Source organism: Electrona antarctica (genome assembly GCF_951216825.1).
Source record: "Electrona antarctica genome assembly, chromosome: 16".
NCBI classification, from domain to species: domain Eukaryota; kingdom Metazoa; phylum Chordata; class Actinopteri; order Myctophiformes; family Myctophidae; genus Electrona; species Electrona antarctica.
This window is the reverse complement of record NC_136797.1, coordinates 1,015,486-1,031,376: the sequence shown is the minus strand read 5'-3', so window position 1 is coordinate 1,031,376 and position 15,891 is coordinate 1,015,486. Positions and strand designations below refer to the sequence as shown.

Below are 15,891 nucleotides of genomic sequence, written 5' to 3'. Positions count from 1 at the left end.
CAACAAACCCATGTTTCTCTCTTCAACAACATGTTTCTCTCTTCAACAACAACATGTTTCTCTCTTCAACAACAAACCCATGTTTCTCTCTTCAACAACAACATGTTTCTCTCTTCAACAACATGTTTCTCTCTTCAACAACAAACCCATGTTTCTCTCTTCAACAACAACATGTTTCTCTCTTCAACAACAACATGTTTCTCTCTTCAACAACAAACCCATGTTTCTCTCTTCAACAACAAACCCATGTTTCTCTCTTCAACAACAACATGTTTCTCTCTTCAACAACAAACCCATGTTTCTCTCTTCAACAACAAACCCATGTTTCTCTCTTCAACAACATGTTTCTCTCTTCAACAACAAACCCATGTTTCTCTCTTCAACAACAAACCCATGTTTCTCTCTTCAACAACAGGTTTCTCTCTTCAACAACAACATGTTTCTCTCTTCAACAACATGTTTCTCTCTTCAACAACAACATGTTTCTCTCTTCAACAACAACATGTTTCTCTCTTCAACAACAAACCCATGTTTCTCTCTTCAACAACATGTTTCTCTCTTCAACAACAAACCCATGTTTCTCTCTTCAACAACAAACCCATGTTTCTCTCTTCAACAACAAACCCATGTTTCTCTCTTCAACAACATGTTTCTCTCTTCAACAACAAACCCATGTTTCTCTCTTCAACAACATGTTTCTCTCTTCAACAACAAACCCATGTTTCTCTCTTCAACAACATGTTTCTCTCTTCAACAACAAACCCATGTTTCTCTCTTCAACAACATGTTTCTCTCTTCAACAACATGTTTCTCTCTTCAACAACAAACCCATGTTTCTCTCTTCAACAACAAACCCATGTTTCTCTCTTCAACAACATGTTTCTCTCTTCAACAACAAACCCATGTTTCTCTCTTCAACAACATGTTTCTCTCTTCAACAACAACATGTTTCTCTCTTCAACAACAAACCCATGTTTCTCTCTTCAACAACAACATGTTTCTCTCTTCAACAACAACATGTTTCTCTCTTCAACAACAACATGTTTCTCTCTTCAACAACAACATGTTTCTCTCTTCAACAACAACATGTTTCTCTCTTCAACAACAACATGTTTCTCTCTTCAACAACAAACCCATGTTTCTCTCTTCAACAACATGTTTCTCTCTTCAACAACAACATGTTTCTCTCTTCAACAACAACATGTTTCTCTCTTCAACAACAACATGTTTCTCTCTTCAACAACAAACCCATGTTTCTCTCTTCAACAACAACATGTTTCTCTCTTCAACAACAACATGTTTCTCTCTTCAACAACAACATGTTTCTCTCTTCAACAACAACATGTTTCTCTCTTCAACAACAAACCCATGTTTCTCTCTTCAACAACAACATGTTTCTCTCTTCAACAACAAACCCATGTTTCTCTCTTCAACAACAACATGTTTCTCTCTTCAACAACAAACCCATGTTTCTCTCTTCAACAACATGTTTCTCTCTTCAACAACAACATGTTTCTCTCTTCAACAACAACATGTTTCTCTCTTCAACAACAAACCCATGTTTCTCTCTTCAACAACATGTTTCTCTCTTCAACAACAAACCCATGTTTCTCTCTTCAACAACATGTTTCTCTCTTCAACAACATGTTTCTCTCTTCAACAACAAACCCATGTTTCTCTCTTCAACAACAAACCCATGTTTCTCTCTTCAACAACATGTTTCTCTCTTCAACAACAACATGTTTCTCTCTTCAACAACAACATGTTTCTCTCTTCAACAACAACATGTTTCTCTCTTCAACAACAACATGTTTCTCTCTTCAACAACATGTTTCTCTCTTCAACAACAAACCCATGTTTCTCTCTTCAACAACAACATGTTTCTCTCTTCAACAACAAACCCATGTTTCTCTCTTCAACAACAACATGTTTCTCTCTTCAACAACATGTTTATCTCTTCAACAACAAACCCATGTTTCTCTCTTCAACAACAACATGTTTCTCTCTTCAACAACAAACCCATGTTTCTCTCTTCAACAACAACATGTTTCTCTCTTCAACAACAAACCCATGTTTCTCTCTTCAACAACATGTTTCTCTCTTCAACAACAACATGTTTCTCTCTTCAACAACAACATGTTTCTCTCTTCAACAACAAACCCATGTTTCTCTCTTCAACAACATGTTTCTCTCTTCAACAACAAACCCATGTTTCTCTCTTCAACAACATGTTTCTCTCTTCAACAACATGTTTCTCTCTTCAACAACAAACCCATGTTTCTCTCTTCAACAACAAACCCATGTTTCTCTCTTCAACAACATGTTTCTCTCTTCAACAACAACATGTTTCTCTCTTCAACAACAACATGTTTCTCTCTTCAACAACAACATGTTTCTCTCTTCAACAACAACATGTTTCTCTCTTCAACAACATGTTTCTCTCTTCAACAACAAACCCATGTTTCTCTCTTCAACAACAACATGTTTCTCTCTTCAACAACAAACCCATGTTTCTCTCTTCAACAACAACATGTTTCTCTCTTCAACAACAAACCCATGTTTCTCTCTTCAACAACAACATGTTTCTCTCTTCAACAACAAACCCATGTTTCTCTCTTCAACAACAACATGTTTCTCTCTTCAACAACATGTTTCTCTCTTCAACAACATGTTTCTCTCTTCAACAACAACATGTTTCTCTCTTCAACAACAACATGTTTCTCTCTTCAACAACAAACCCATGTTTCTCTCTTCAACAACATGTTTCTCTCTTCAACAACAAACCCATGTTTCTCTCTTCAACAACATGTTTCTCTCTTCAACAACATGTTTCTCTCTTCAACAACAAACCCATGTTTCTCTCTTCAACAACAAACCCATGTTTCTCTCTTCAACAACATGTTTCTCTCTTCAACAACATGTTTCTCTCTTCAACAACAACATGTTTCTCTCTTCAACAACAAACCCATGTTTCTCTCTTCAACAACAAACCCATGTTTCTCTCTTCAACAACATTTTTCTCTCTTCAACAACAAACCCATGTTTCTCTCTTCAACAACAACATGTTTCTCTCTTCAACAACAACATGTTTCTCTCTTCAACAACAACATGTTTCTCTCTTCAACAACAACATGTTTCTCTCTTCAACAACAACATGTTTCTCTCTTCAACAACAACATGTTTCTCTCTTCAACAACATGTTTCTCTCTTCAACAACAAACCCATGTTTCTCTCTTCAACAACATGTTTCTCTCTTCAACAACAAACCCATGTTTCTCTCTTCAACAACAACATGTTTCTCTCTTCAACAACAAACCCATGTTTCTCTCTTCAACAACATGTTTCTCTCTTCAACAACAAACCCATGGGACTATTTTCCGCCGGATTTTCGTGAATCAAAGCTGCAAATACTTCAGAGTTATGCTCCAAAGGTAATAAGACGATCCAGGCAGGGTTGGATATTGGATTAAATAGCGCGGAACAAACGGGACTCTGAGCCTATGCGGAGAAAACGAAGGCGCTGGTGTATTTCTGCACACATGCTTGTCACATGGGAGCGCCAGCTCATTTCACAGTCAATGTGCATCGATCGATCCTAGAGATTTATAGGAGGTGATCTGTTGTCTGAAAAACCACCTCCATCTTAGCCCGTAGCCCCTCCCCTAGCCCGTAGCCCCTCCCCTAGCCTCGACGACCTTACAGGCGTATGCAAAGGCTCTACTTATGCAACTTAGATAGCATTTTATGTAGACATCGCACTATAAAGTGTACATAGTTTCATTATATAGATATCCCACTGTTACGTTCTATAAAGTGTACATACAACATACATAGTTTCATTATATAGATATCCCACTGTTACGTTCTATAAAGTGTACATACAACATACATAGTTTCATTATATAGATATCCCACTGTTACGTTCTATAAAGTGTACAAACAACATACATAGTTTCATTATATAGATATCCCACTGTTACGTTCTATAAAGTGTACAAACAACATACATAGTTTCATTATATAGATATCCCACTGTTACGTTCTATAAAGTGTACAAACAACATACATAGTTTCATTATATAGATATCCCACTGTTACGTTCTATAAAGTGTACAAACAACATACATAGTTTCATTATATAGATATCCCACTGTTACGTTCTTAGCTTACGTATGCTTCATGATAACTACTTTTTATGTATGTGATGCATCGCCATGCTTTTTGTTCTTCCTTAAAACCCATTTTGACCTGAGATCAGATTCTAAAAATGTCTTCTACAGTTTTCTGAAAAAGCTATGTTTCTATGTCAGTCGTTCTTCGATTTTTCAAAAATAGCAGACCTACAAGCTCGTAGATCTGCTATTTTTCAATAGCTAAAGGATAACACAATGCTAACACCAAAAGGGGTTCCCGCCCAAAATGGGTTAACACCAAACACCCGGGGGGGATATAGGACTGTGGAGCGGTGCTCCCGGACTGTGGAGCGACGCTCCCAGCTTGTGGAGCGACGCTCCCAGCCTGTGGAGCGACGCTCCCAGCCTGTGGAGCGATGGTGCTCCCAGCCTGTGGAGCGACGCTCCCAGCCTGTGGAGCGGCGCTCCCAGCCTGTGGAGCGGCGCTCCCAGCCTGTGGAGCGATGCTCCCAGCCTGTAGAGCGACGCTCCCAGCCTGTGGAGCGGTGCTCCCAGCCTGTGGAGCGACGCTCCCAGCCTGTGGAGCGACGCTCCCAGCCTGTGGAGCGACGCTCCCAGCCTGTGGAGCGACGCTCCCAGCCTGTGGAGCGATGCTCCCAGCCTGTGGAGCGATGGTGCTCCCAGCCTGTGGAGCGATGGTGCTCCCAGCCTGTGGAGCGACGCTCCCAGCCTGTGGAGCGATGCTCCCAGCCTGTGGAGCGATGCTCCCAGCCTGTGGAGCGATGGTGCTCCCAGCCTGTGGAGCGGCGCTCCCAGCCTGTAGAGCGACGCTCCCAGCCTGTGGAGCGATGGTGCTCCCAGCCTGTGGAGCGGCGCTCCCAGCCTGTGGAGCGACGCTCCCAGCCTGTGGAGCGACGCTCCCAGCCTGTGGAGCGACGCTCCCAGCCTGTGGAGCGATGCTCCCAGCCTGTGGAGCGATGGTGCTCCCAGCCTGTGGAGCGATGGTGCTCCCAGCCTGTGGAGCGACGCTCCCAGCCTGTGGAGCGATGCTCCCAGCCTGTGGAGCGATGGTGCTCCCAGCCTGTGGAGCGGCGCTCCCAGCCTGTAGAGCGACGCTCCCAGCCTGTGGAGCGATGGTGCTCCCAGCCTGTGGAGCGATGGTGCTCCCAGCCTGTAGAGCGACGCTCCCAGCCTGTGGAGCGACGCTCCCAGCCTGTGGAGCGATGGTGCTCCCAGCCTGTGGAGCGGCGCTCCCAGCCTGTGGAGCGACGCTCCCAGCCTGTGGAGCGATGGTGCTCCCAGCCTGTGGAGCGATGGTGCTCCCAGCCTGTAGAGCGACGCTCCCAGCCTGTGGAGCGATGGTGCTCCCAGCCTGTGGAGCGGCGCTCCCAGCCTGTAGAGCGACGCTCCCAGCCTGTGGAGCGACGCTCCCAGCCTGTGGAGCGACGCTCCCAGCCTGTGGAGCGACGCTCCCAGCCTGACTTATATCAAAAGTCCATAAAATCAAATTTAAATGTCTTCCTTTGAAGGAAAACGTGCTGCGTGACGACGTGTCGAGTCCTGCGTGAATAAAAATGAAGCTTGATTTCATTCACCTTTTTTATTCCCATCACTGCGAGTCCGTCCAAACAGCAACACCTTCACCTTTTGTGTGTGTGTGTGTGTGTGTGTGTGTGTGTGTGTGTGTGTGTGTGTGTGTGTGTCTGTGTCTGTGTCTGTGTGTCTGTGTCTGTGTCTGTGTCTGTGTCTGTGCGTGCGTGCGTGCGTGCGTGCGTGCGTGTGTGCGTGCGTGCGTGCGCCCACAGAATCGCCTCCAGGACCGTAACGACCCTCCTCAGCTCCTGATGGACACCAAACACACGTTCCCCGTCCTGTTCCCCTACACACCGTCGGCCCTGAGCCTCGACACGCTGCACATCCCCGCTTCCCTGGGCCTGGACTTCCTCATACGAGTCTAAACACATCCCCGCTTCCCTGGGCCTGGACTTCCTCATACGAGTCTAAATACATCCCTGCTTCCCTGGGCCTGTACTTCCTCATACGAGTCTAAACACATCCCCGCTTCCCTGGGCCTGGACTTCCTCATACGAGTCTAAATACATCCCTGCTTCCCTGGGCCTGGACTTCCTCATACGAGTCTAAACACATCCCTGCTTCCCTGGGCCTGGACTTCCTCATACGAGTCTAAACACATCCCTGCTTCCCTGGGCCTGGACTAACTGATCAGAGTGTAAAGAAGCAAAACTCAGACAGTCATTAGTCCGTCAACACCGTCGCTCCCGACATGCGTTCCCGGTTACAAATCACCCGTTCTGCGGGTTACAAATCCCCCGTGGCGTCCGCGTGCGGTCAGCGCCAGGTTAGTGCTTGGGTCGGGTGACGGACTAGTGTCTGTCTTGGACTCCTGGTATGGTTAGTGCTTGGGTCGGGTGATGGACTAGTAACTGTCTTGGACTCCTGGTATGGTTAGTGCTTGGGTCGGGTGACGAACTAGTAACTGTCTTGGACTCCTGGTATGGTTAGTGCTTGGGTCGGGTGACGGACTAGTGGCTGTCTTGGACTCCTGGTATGGTTAGTGCTTGGGTCGGGTGACGGACTAGTGACTGTCTTGGACTCCTGGTATGGTTAGTGCTTGGGTCGGGTGACGGACTAGTGACTGTCTTGGACTCCTGGTATGGTTAGTGCTTGGGTCGGGTGACGGACTAGTAACTGTCTTGGACTCCTGGTATGGTTAGTGCTTGGGTCGGGTGACGGACTAGTAACTGTATTGGACTCCTGGTATGGTTAGTGCTTGGGTCGGGTCACGGACTAGTAACTGTCTTGGACTCCTGGTATGGTTAGTGGTCGGGTGACGGACTAGTAACTGTCTTGGACTCCTGGTATGGTTAGTGCTTGGGTCGGGTGACAGACTAGTAACTGTCTTGGACTCCTGGTATGGTTAGTGCTTGGGTCGGGTGACGGACTAGTAACTGTCTTGGACTCCTGGTATGGTTAGTGCTTGGGTCGGGTGACGGACTAGTAACGGTCTTGGACTCCTGGTATGGTTAGTGCTTGGGTCGGGTGACGGACTAGTAACTGTCTTGGACTCCTGGTATGGTTAGTGCTTGGGTCGGGTGACGGACTAGTAACTGTCTTGGACTCCTGGTATGGTTAGTGCTTGGGTCGGGTGACGGACTAGTAACTGTCTTGGACTCCTGGTATGGTTAGTGCTTGGGTCGGGTGACGGACTAGTAACTGTCTTGGACTCCTGGTATGGTTAGTGCTTGGGTCGGGTGACGGACTAGTACCTGTCTTGGACTCCTGGTATGGTTAGTGCTTGGGTCGGGTGACGGACTAGTAACTGTCTTGGACTCCTGGTATGGTTAGTGCTTGGGTCGGGTGACGGACTAGTAACTGTCTTGGACTCCTGGTATGGTTAGTGCTTGGGTCGGGTGATGGACTAGTAACTGTCTTGGACTCCTGGTATGGTTAGTGCTTGGGTCGGGTGATGGACTAGTAACTGTCTTGGACTCCTGGTATGGTTAGTGCTTGGGTCGGGTGATGGACTAGTAACTGTCTTGGACTCCTGGTATGGTTAGTGCTTGGGTCGGGTGACGGACTAGTAACTGTCTTGGACTCCTGGTATGGTTAGTGCTTGGGTCGGGTGACGGACTAGTGACTGTCTTGGACTCCTGGTATGGTTAGTGCTTGGGTCGGGTGACGGACTAGTAACTGTCTTGGACTCCTGGTATGGTTAGTGCTTGGGTCGGGTGACGGACTAGTAACTGTCTTGGACTCCTGGTATGGTTAGTGCTTGGGTCGGGTGACGGACTAGTAACTGTCTTGGACTCCTGGTATGGTTAGTGGTCGGGTGACGGACTAGTAACTGTCTTGGACTCCTGGTATGGTTAGTGCTTGGGTCGGGTGACGGACTAGTGACTGTCTTGGACTCCTGGTATGGTTAGTGCTTGGGTCGGGTGACGGACTAGTAACTGTCTTGGACTCCTGGTATGGTTAGTGGTCGGGTGACGGACTAGTGACTGTCTTGGACTCCTGGTATGGTTAGTGGTCGGGTGACGGACTAGTGACTGTCACACCAACGCAACTCCTTGCAACAAAACAGTTTTAAGGACATGTCACACCAATGCAACTCTTTCAACAAAACAGTTTGAAGGACATGTCACACCAATGCAACTCTTTCAACAAAACAGTTTGAAGGACATGTCACACCAATGTAACTCCTTCAACAAAACAGTTTTAAGGACATGTCACACCAATGCAGCAAAACAGTTTTAAGGACATGTCACACCAATGCAGCAAAACAGTTTTAAGGACATGTCACACCAATGCAACTCTTTCAACAAAACAGTTTTAAGGACATGTCACACCAATGTAACTCCTTCAACAAAACAGTTTTAAGGACATGTCACACCAATGCAACTCTTTCAACAAAACAGTTTTAAGGACATGTCACACCAATGCAACTCCTTGCAACAAAACAGTTTTAAGGACATGTCACACCAATGCAGCAAAACAGTTTTAAGGACATGTCACACCAATGTAACTCCTTCAACAAAACAGTTTTAAGGACATGTCACACCAATGTAACTCCTTCAACAAAACAGTTTTAAGGACATGTCACACCAATGCAACTCCTCGCAACAAAACAGTTTTAAGGACATGTCACACCAATGCAACTCCTCGCAACAAAACAGTTTTAAGGACATGTCACACCAATGCAACTCCTTGGTCTACTTGCCAGGAGTGTTTTTGTGCAAAATGAATGCTTGGAATGGATTCAGAATCATCAAAAAACCCTAGTTTGACACGTCACATGCTACTTAAAGCATGATTACATTTTGATTTGTATCTGTACTTATCTGTACTCGTTTGGTTGTAAGGAGATGATTTATATCTGTACCGTTTGGTTGTAAGGAGATGATTTATAGCTGTACCGTTTGGTTGTAAGGAGATGATTTATATCTGTACCGTTTGGTTGTAAGGAGATGATTTATATCTGTACCGTTTGGTTGTAAGGAGATGATTTATAGCTGTACCGTTTGGTTGTAAGGAGATGATTTATAGCTGTACCGTTTGGTTGTAAGGAGATGATTTATAGCTGTACCGTTTGGTTGTAAGGAGATGATTTATAGCTGTACCGTTTGGTTGTAAGGAGATGATTTATAGCTGTACCGTTTGGATGTAAGGAGATGATTTATAGCTGTACCGTTTGGTTGTAAGGAGATGATTTATAGCTATACCGTTTGGTTGTAAGGAGATGATTTATAGCTGTACCGTTTGGTTGTAAGGAGATGATTTATAGCTGTACCGTTTGGTTGTAAGGAGATGATTTATAGCTGTACCGTTTGGTTGTAAGGAGATGATTTATATCTGTACCGTTTGGTTGTAAGGAGATGATTTATAGCTGTACCGTTTGGTTGTAAGGAGATGATTTATAGCTGTACCGTTTGGATGTAAGGAGATGATTTATAGCTATACCGTTTGGTTGTAAGGAGATGATTTATAGCTGTACCGTTTGGTTGTAAGGAGATGATTTATAGCTGTACCGTTTGGTTGTAAGGAGATGATTTATAGCTGTACCGTTTGGTTGTAAGGAGATGATTTATAGCTGTACCGTTTGGTTGTAAGGAGATGCACGGCAATTCATTGTTGGTGGTCTGGGCTTTAGATTAATTAGGGCAGTGGTTATCAACCAGTGGTCCGGGGACCACCAGTGGTCCTCGAGGGGGTTCCAGGTGGTCCGGGGACCACCAGTGGTCCTCGAGGGGGTTCCAGGTGGTCCGGGGACCACCAGTGGTCCTCGAGGGGGTTCCAGGTGGTCCGGGGACCACCAGGCGTCCTCGAGGGGGTTCCAGGTTGTCCGGGGACCACCAGGCGTCCTCGAGGGGGTTCCAGGTGGTCCGGGGACCACCAGGAGTCCTCGAGGGGGTTCCAGGTGGTCCGGGGACCACCAGGGGTCCTCGAGGTGGTTCCAGGTGGTCCGGGGACCACCAGGGGTCCTCGAGGGGGTTCCCGGTGGTCCGGGGACCACCAGGGGTCCCCGAGGGGGTTCCAGGTGGTCCCCATGCAGCTACATAATGGAGAGACGGTAACCAAATGGACCCTTATTAGATATTTACCCTTTTATATGTCTTTAACTCTTCACAGTGTGAAATGCAACCATTTTACACTCTCAAGAGTTAAGATTATTGTTAAACATCTGCATTACATAATTTACAAGAAGTCTACACAATTAGAGAATGTAGAATAATTGTTATTTTGATCAACGTTTGCCTGTTATCTCTCCTAATGGTACCAACATCAATACAGCATGGAATTGTGGACAGAATATGCTTTCGTTTTGGGTCTGAGAGGCTAAATGTCATCAAATGGTGGTCGGTGGCTCAAATGGGTCTGAGAGGCTAAATGTCATCAAATGGTGGTCCGTGGCTCAAATGGGTCTGAGAGGCTAAATGTCTGGTGGTCCGTGGCTCAAATGGGTCTGAGAGGCTAAATGTCATCAAAAGGTGGTCCGTGGCTCAAATGGGTCTGAGAGGCTAAATGTCATCAAATGGTGGTCCGTGGCTCAGATGGGTCTGAGAGGCTAAATGTCATCAGATGGTGGTCCGTGGCTCAAATGGGTCTGAGAGGCTAAATGTCATCAGATGGTGGTCCGTGGCTCAAATGGGTCTGAGAGGCTAAATGTCATCAAATGGTGGTCTGTGGCTCAAATGGGTCTGAGAGGCTAAATGTCATCAAATGGTGGTCCATGGTTCAGATGGGTCTGAGAGGCTAAATGTCATCAAATGGTTTTGTCATAGCATAGTTTTTCTACCAGAAAAAATTGTACAATCTGGGAATACATTCCTTACGCAATAAATGTCTTCTCCAACTCCAACATGTGTGTAAAGGTGTCTAATAGTAAACAATGTGTGTGTAAAGGTGTCTAATAGTAAACAATGTGTGTGAAAAGTTGTTTAGTTTTAACACAAACACTCCCTGGGACTCAGGGAGTGTTTTTTCGTGTAAAACCAATCAATGCTTGCAATGGATTCAGAGTAGGGGTGTTACGATACAATGGATTCAGAGTAGGGGTGTTACGATACAATGGATTCAGAGTAGGGGTGTTACGATACAATGGATTCAGAGTAGGGGTGTTACGATACAATGGATTCAGAGTAGGGGTGTTACGATACAATGGATTCAGAGTAGGGGTGTTACGATACAATGGATTCAGAGTAGGGGTGTTACGATACAATGGATTCAGAGTAGGGGTGTTACGATACAATGGATTCAGAGTAGGGGTGTTACGATAGAATAGACTTTATTTGCCATTTGCACAAGTGCATAGGAAATCTTGGAGCACAGCTCCCAGGGTCAGCATTAAAAAGGGAGGGACAGGTGAGAAAAGAAACATAGAACATACAATCCTAGAATAGTGCGTCATAGTCTACCTAAAAACAATGCATATTCAGTTCATCTATCGAATCAAATAAAGTGCTTCATGAATCATAATCTGCCTAAAAACAGTGCATAATTCAATTCATCTTTCTCGATTAAGTTCATCTATCATATTGATTTCCGTCCCTAATGTCCTCGGCTACTAGTCGCACAGTAGCAGGGAAACACTGTTGGAGAAGCGTGTTGTGTGAGTGGAGATGCTCTCTGGCCGGGGGTGTCTCAGGTTGTGTCCTGAGTGGAGATGCTCTCTGGCCGGGGGTGTCTCAGGTTGTGTCCTGAGTGGAGATGCTCTCTGGCCGGGGGTGTCTCAGGTTGTGTCCTGAGTCCCTCCACACGGACAGAGAGTGAGCAGGATGGTGTGGATCCCCCTGTAAGACCCAACGATGCTTCTCGGTAACATTTTTATTTTAATTAATCACTTAATTTTCTTTTTTTTTTTTTTATTCTTTTTTCACCTAAACATCATCATTGATGTTCATTGTTTAGTCTTGCAATGCCATTGGTCATGATATTTGCATATAAATACCCCCCACAGAGGCACAAATGTACACCACTTCAAAATCTCTGGACTCAGTGCAATTTCTAATAAAAATTGACCTATGACCTTTAATCTTTAACCCTGATAAAAGTAACTAAAATGCATGTAATACATATATTTGTGTGATCATTAGAATGTCTAGAACATGTATCATGTATTATTGTGAAAGATATCCACCGAATGTAAATTATTAATTTATTATTATTATTTTAATAATTATTATAAATTTGCATAAAATGTTAATTAAACTTTTTTTTTTTTTTTTTTTAACATATTTTTTTAACATAAGTCCTAGTAGTACAAAGTAGTAGTAAGGTTGAAATCTATTTTTTGCAAGTAGAAATGTATCCGGGTCTTACAGGGATAATTATTAAGGATGCTCTGTGCTCTCCTCCTACAGCGCTGTGTGTAGATTGTGTCCATGGCAGGGAGATTTAGTCCAATAATTCTCTCCGCACTTTTGACAACTCGTTGCAACGATTTCCTCTCAGCTTGGGTAGTGTTTCCAAACCACACCGTGATGCCGCTGGTGAGGATGCTTTCAACGAGTCCTCTGTAGGCCACAGTAAGAGGTTGAGGACCAAGTCCGGCCTTCTTCAGCATCCTAATGAAGTATAGCCGCTGCTGTGCTTTTTTCACTGTAGCAACAGTGTTTTCCTTCCAGCCCAGATGTTTTGACACATGAAGGCCAAGGAACTTGAAGCTGTCTGCCTGCTCCACCTCTGTCCCCTTGATGGTGAGGGGTTCCAGTGTGTGAGGTCCCTTCCTAAAGTCCAGAATTACTTCCTTCGTTTTGTCCACGTTGAGGACGAGGTCATTGTCCTCACCGTAGCTGATGATGTTGTTCACCTGTTCCCTGTACGCTGACTCGTTTCCTTCCTTAATAAGGCCCAGGATTGTCGTGTCATCGGCGTACTTTATTATGATGTTACTCTTCTGGGTGGAAACGCAGTCATGCGTGTACAGGGAGTAGAGTCTAGGACTTAGGCAGCAGCCCTGGGTACGATACAATGGATTCAGAGTAGGGGTGTTACGATACAATGGATTCAGAGTAGGGGTGTTACGATACAATGGATTCAGAGTAGGGGTGTTACGATACAATGGATTCAGAGTAGGGGTGTTACGATACAATGGATTCAGAGTAGGGGTGTTACGATACAATGGATTCAGAGTAGGGGTGTTACGATACAATGGATTCAGAGTAGGGGTGTTACGATACAATGGATTCAGAGTAGGGGTGTTACGATACAATGGATTCAGAGTAGGGGTGCTACGATACAATGGATTCAGAGTAGGGGTGTTACGATACAATGGATTCAGAGTAGGGGTGTTACGATACAATGGATTCAGAGTAGGGGTGTTACGATACATTTTAACAGCGATACGATACATGGTTGACGATACGATACATGGACCGTATCGGTTCATTATGGCGATCCGATTAAATGATTTGAAATCGATACAGTGACTATTTAGCACATACATTAAAATATGTGTGAAAGCGTTATTGATCTCCTCTTGTCTTGATTGTTTAAACATGACGGCATGGACCGCTATGCTCCATAACAGGCTCGATAAGCCCAAATCTTATCGATACCGGGTACTCGATAAGCCCAAAGCTTATCGATACCGGGTACTCGATAAGCCCAAAGGTTATCGATACCGGGTACTCGATAAGCCCAAAGGTTATCGATACCGGGTACTCGATAAACCCAAAGGTTATCGATACCGGGTACTCGATAAGCCCAAAGCTTATCGATACCGGGTACTCGATAAGCCCAAAGCTTATCGATACCGGGTACTCGATAAGCCCAAAGCTTATCGATACCGGGTACTCGATAAACCCAAAGGTTATCGATACCGGGTACTCGATAAGCCCAAAGCTTATCGATACCGGGTACTCGATAAGCCCAAAGGTTATCGATACCGGGTACTCGATAAGCCCAAAGGTTATCGATACCGGGTACTCGATAAGCCCAAAGCTTATCGATACCGGGTACTCGATAAGCCCAAAGGTTATCGATACCGGGTACTCGATAAGCCCAAAGGTTATCGATGCCGGGTACTCGATAAGCCCAAAGCTTATCGATACCGGGTACTCGATAAGCCCAAAGCTTATCGATACCGGGTACTCGATAAGCCCAAAGGTTATCGATACCGGGTACTCGATAAGCCCAAAGGTTATCGATACCGGGTACTCGATAAGCCCAAAGGTTATCGATACCGGGTACTCGATAAACCCAAAGGTTATCGATACCGGGTACTCGATAAGCCCAAAGGTTATCGATACCGGGTACTCGATAAGCTCGGATTTTTTCAGGTATCTGTTATCGAGCGCCATCCCTAATCGTTACACCCCTAATTGCGTTTAGGGTCCCATGACCACCTGGATTAATGGTAGCGGTGTATCGGCCACATAATCGGTATTGGCTGATATTTGCCGTTATCGGTCAATATCGGTATCTATCGGCTAAATAAAACTGACATTAACCGATAAGGAGTATACTAGTATAGGTGATATTTATCTGTTGTTGATAAGCATGCATTTTGCGTTGGTGGTGTTGTTGGCTGTGTTGTTGTTGGCTCTACCAAGAATTCTGAACGTTACATTTATTTCTTGCACTCTAAACTCTTCACTTCTCCCTGATCTGTCCTTGTAAAGGATTTTATAACATTTGGGAGGAAAAATGAAACTATAGGGCTGCAATACACACAAATAAAACCTAAATAAATAAATATATATATATATATATATATATATTTAGACCTATTTTTGTACTAAATGTACTTATTGATGCCCATCGTCAGTGGTGGCACTCTGAGAAGTATATGGGTCCATTTGGTTAATGTTACTCACTCTGAGAATTAGGGGTCCATTTGGTTAATGTTACTCACTCTGAGAATTAGGGGTCCATTTGGTTAATGTTACTCACTCTGAGAATTAGGGGTCCATTTGGTTAATGTTAATCACTCTGAGAATTAGGGGTCCATTTGGTTAATCTGACTCTCAAAGAGTAAAATTATAGTTAAACATCTGCAACTAGTTAAAGGACCACTTCACCACTTTTCAACTTCTCTTCCTATAATTGGTCCTAACTAATGTTCATGATAAAATACCACCATTTCTTTCTACTCATTCTGTGTCTCATAGGAAGGCTGTGGGCAGTTCAGAAACCCGTCCACCAGTGACATCATCAATGGTGAATCCAAGCTAATAGAAATGGCAGGCTTTCTTTTCCTGAAAAGTTGCAATGCAAAAGTTGAAGCCATCGTTCTCACGATAATACAAATCTAAATATATTTTAAAACAAATCTTGTTTAAAAAAAATCTGCCTAATGATGATGTCACTGGTGGACGGCTGTCCGAACTGCCCAAAGCCCTCCTATGAGACACAGACCGAGTAGGAAAAAATGGTGGTGTTTTATCATGAACATTAGTGAGGACCAATTATATGAAGAGATGTTGAAAAGTGGTGAAGTGGTCCTTTAATTCACAATAAGTTAATTCATATGAAGTTAATTCACAATAAGTTAATTCACAATAAATCTACACAATTAGAGAATGTAGAGTAATCTTTATTTGTATTCATCTTGCCTGATACAGTATCTCTCCTAATCAATACAGCGTGTGGACAGAATAGACAACATGTAGGCTTTGCTGCCACCTTGTGGTGACAACGGACAATCACACAGAACATCAGCAGTGATTTACTTGCAGAACAAAATATAAAAATATAAGTGTTACATTATAGTGTTTATAATGAGAAGCAATTAATGACA

At 44.4% G+C, this 15,891-nt stretch overlaps 1 protein-coding gene across 1 annotated transcript in view; it reads left to right on the top strand.

Moving 5' to 3' along the window:
* The window catches only part of myo5b (myosin VB), a 183,614-nt gene extending 176,976 nt beyond the window's left edge, over positions 1 to 6,638 (top strand). Inside the window, exon 40 of the mRNA XM_079525228.1 lies at positions 5,939 to 6,638. Within this exon, the coding sequence (XP_079381354.1) occupies positions 5,939 to 6,091 (153 nt within the window). The 3' untranslated portion in view covers positions 6,092 to 6,638. The remainder of the gene's footprint in view (positions 1 to 5,938) is intronic.
* The last annotated feature ends 9,253 nt before the right edge of the window (positions 6,639 to 15,891 follow it).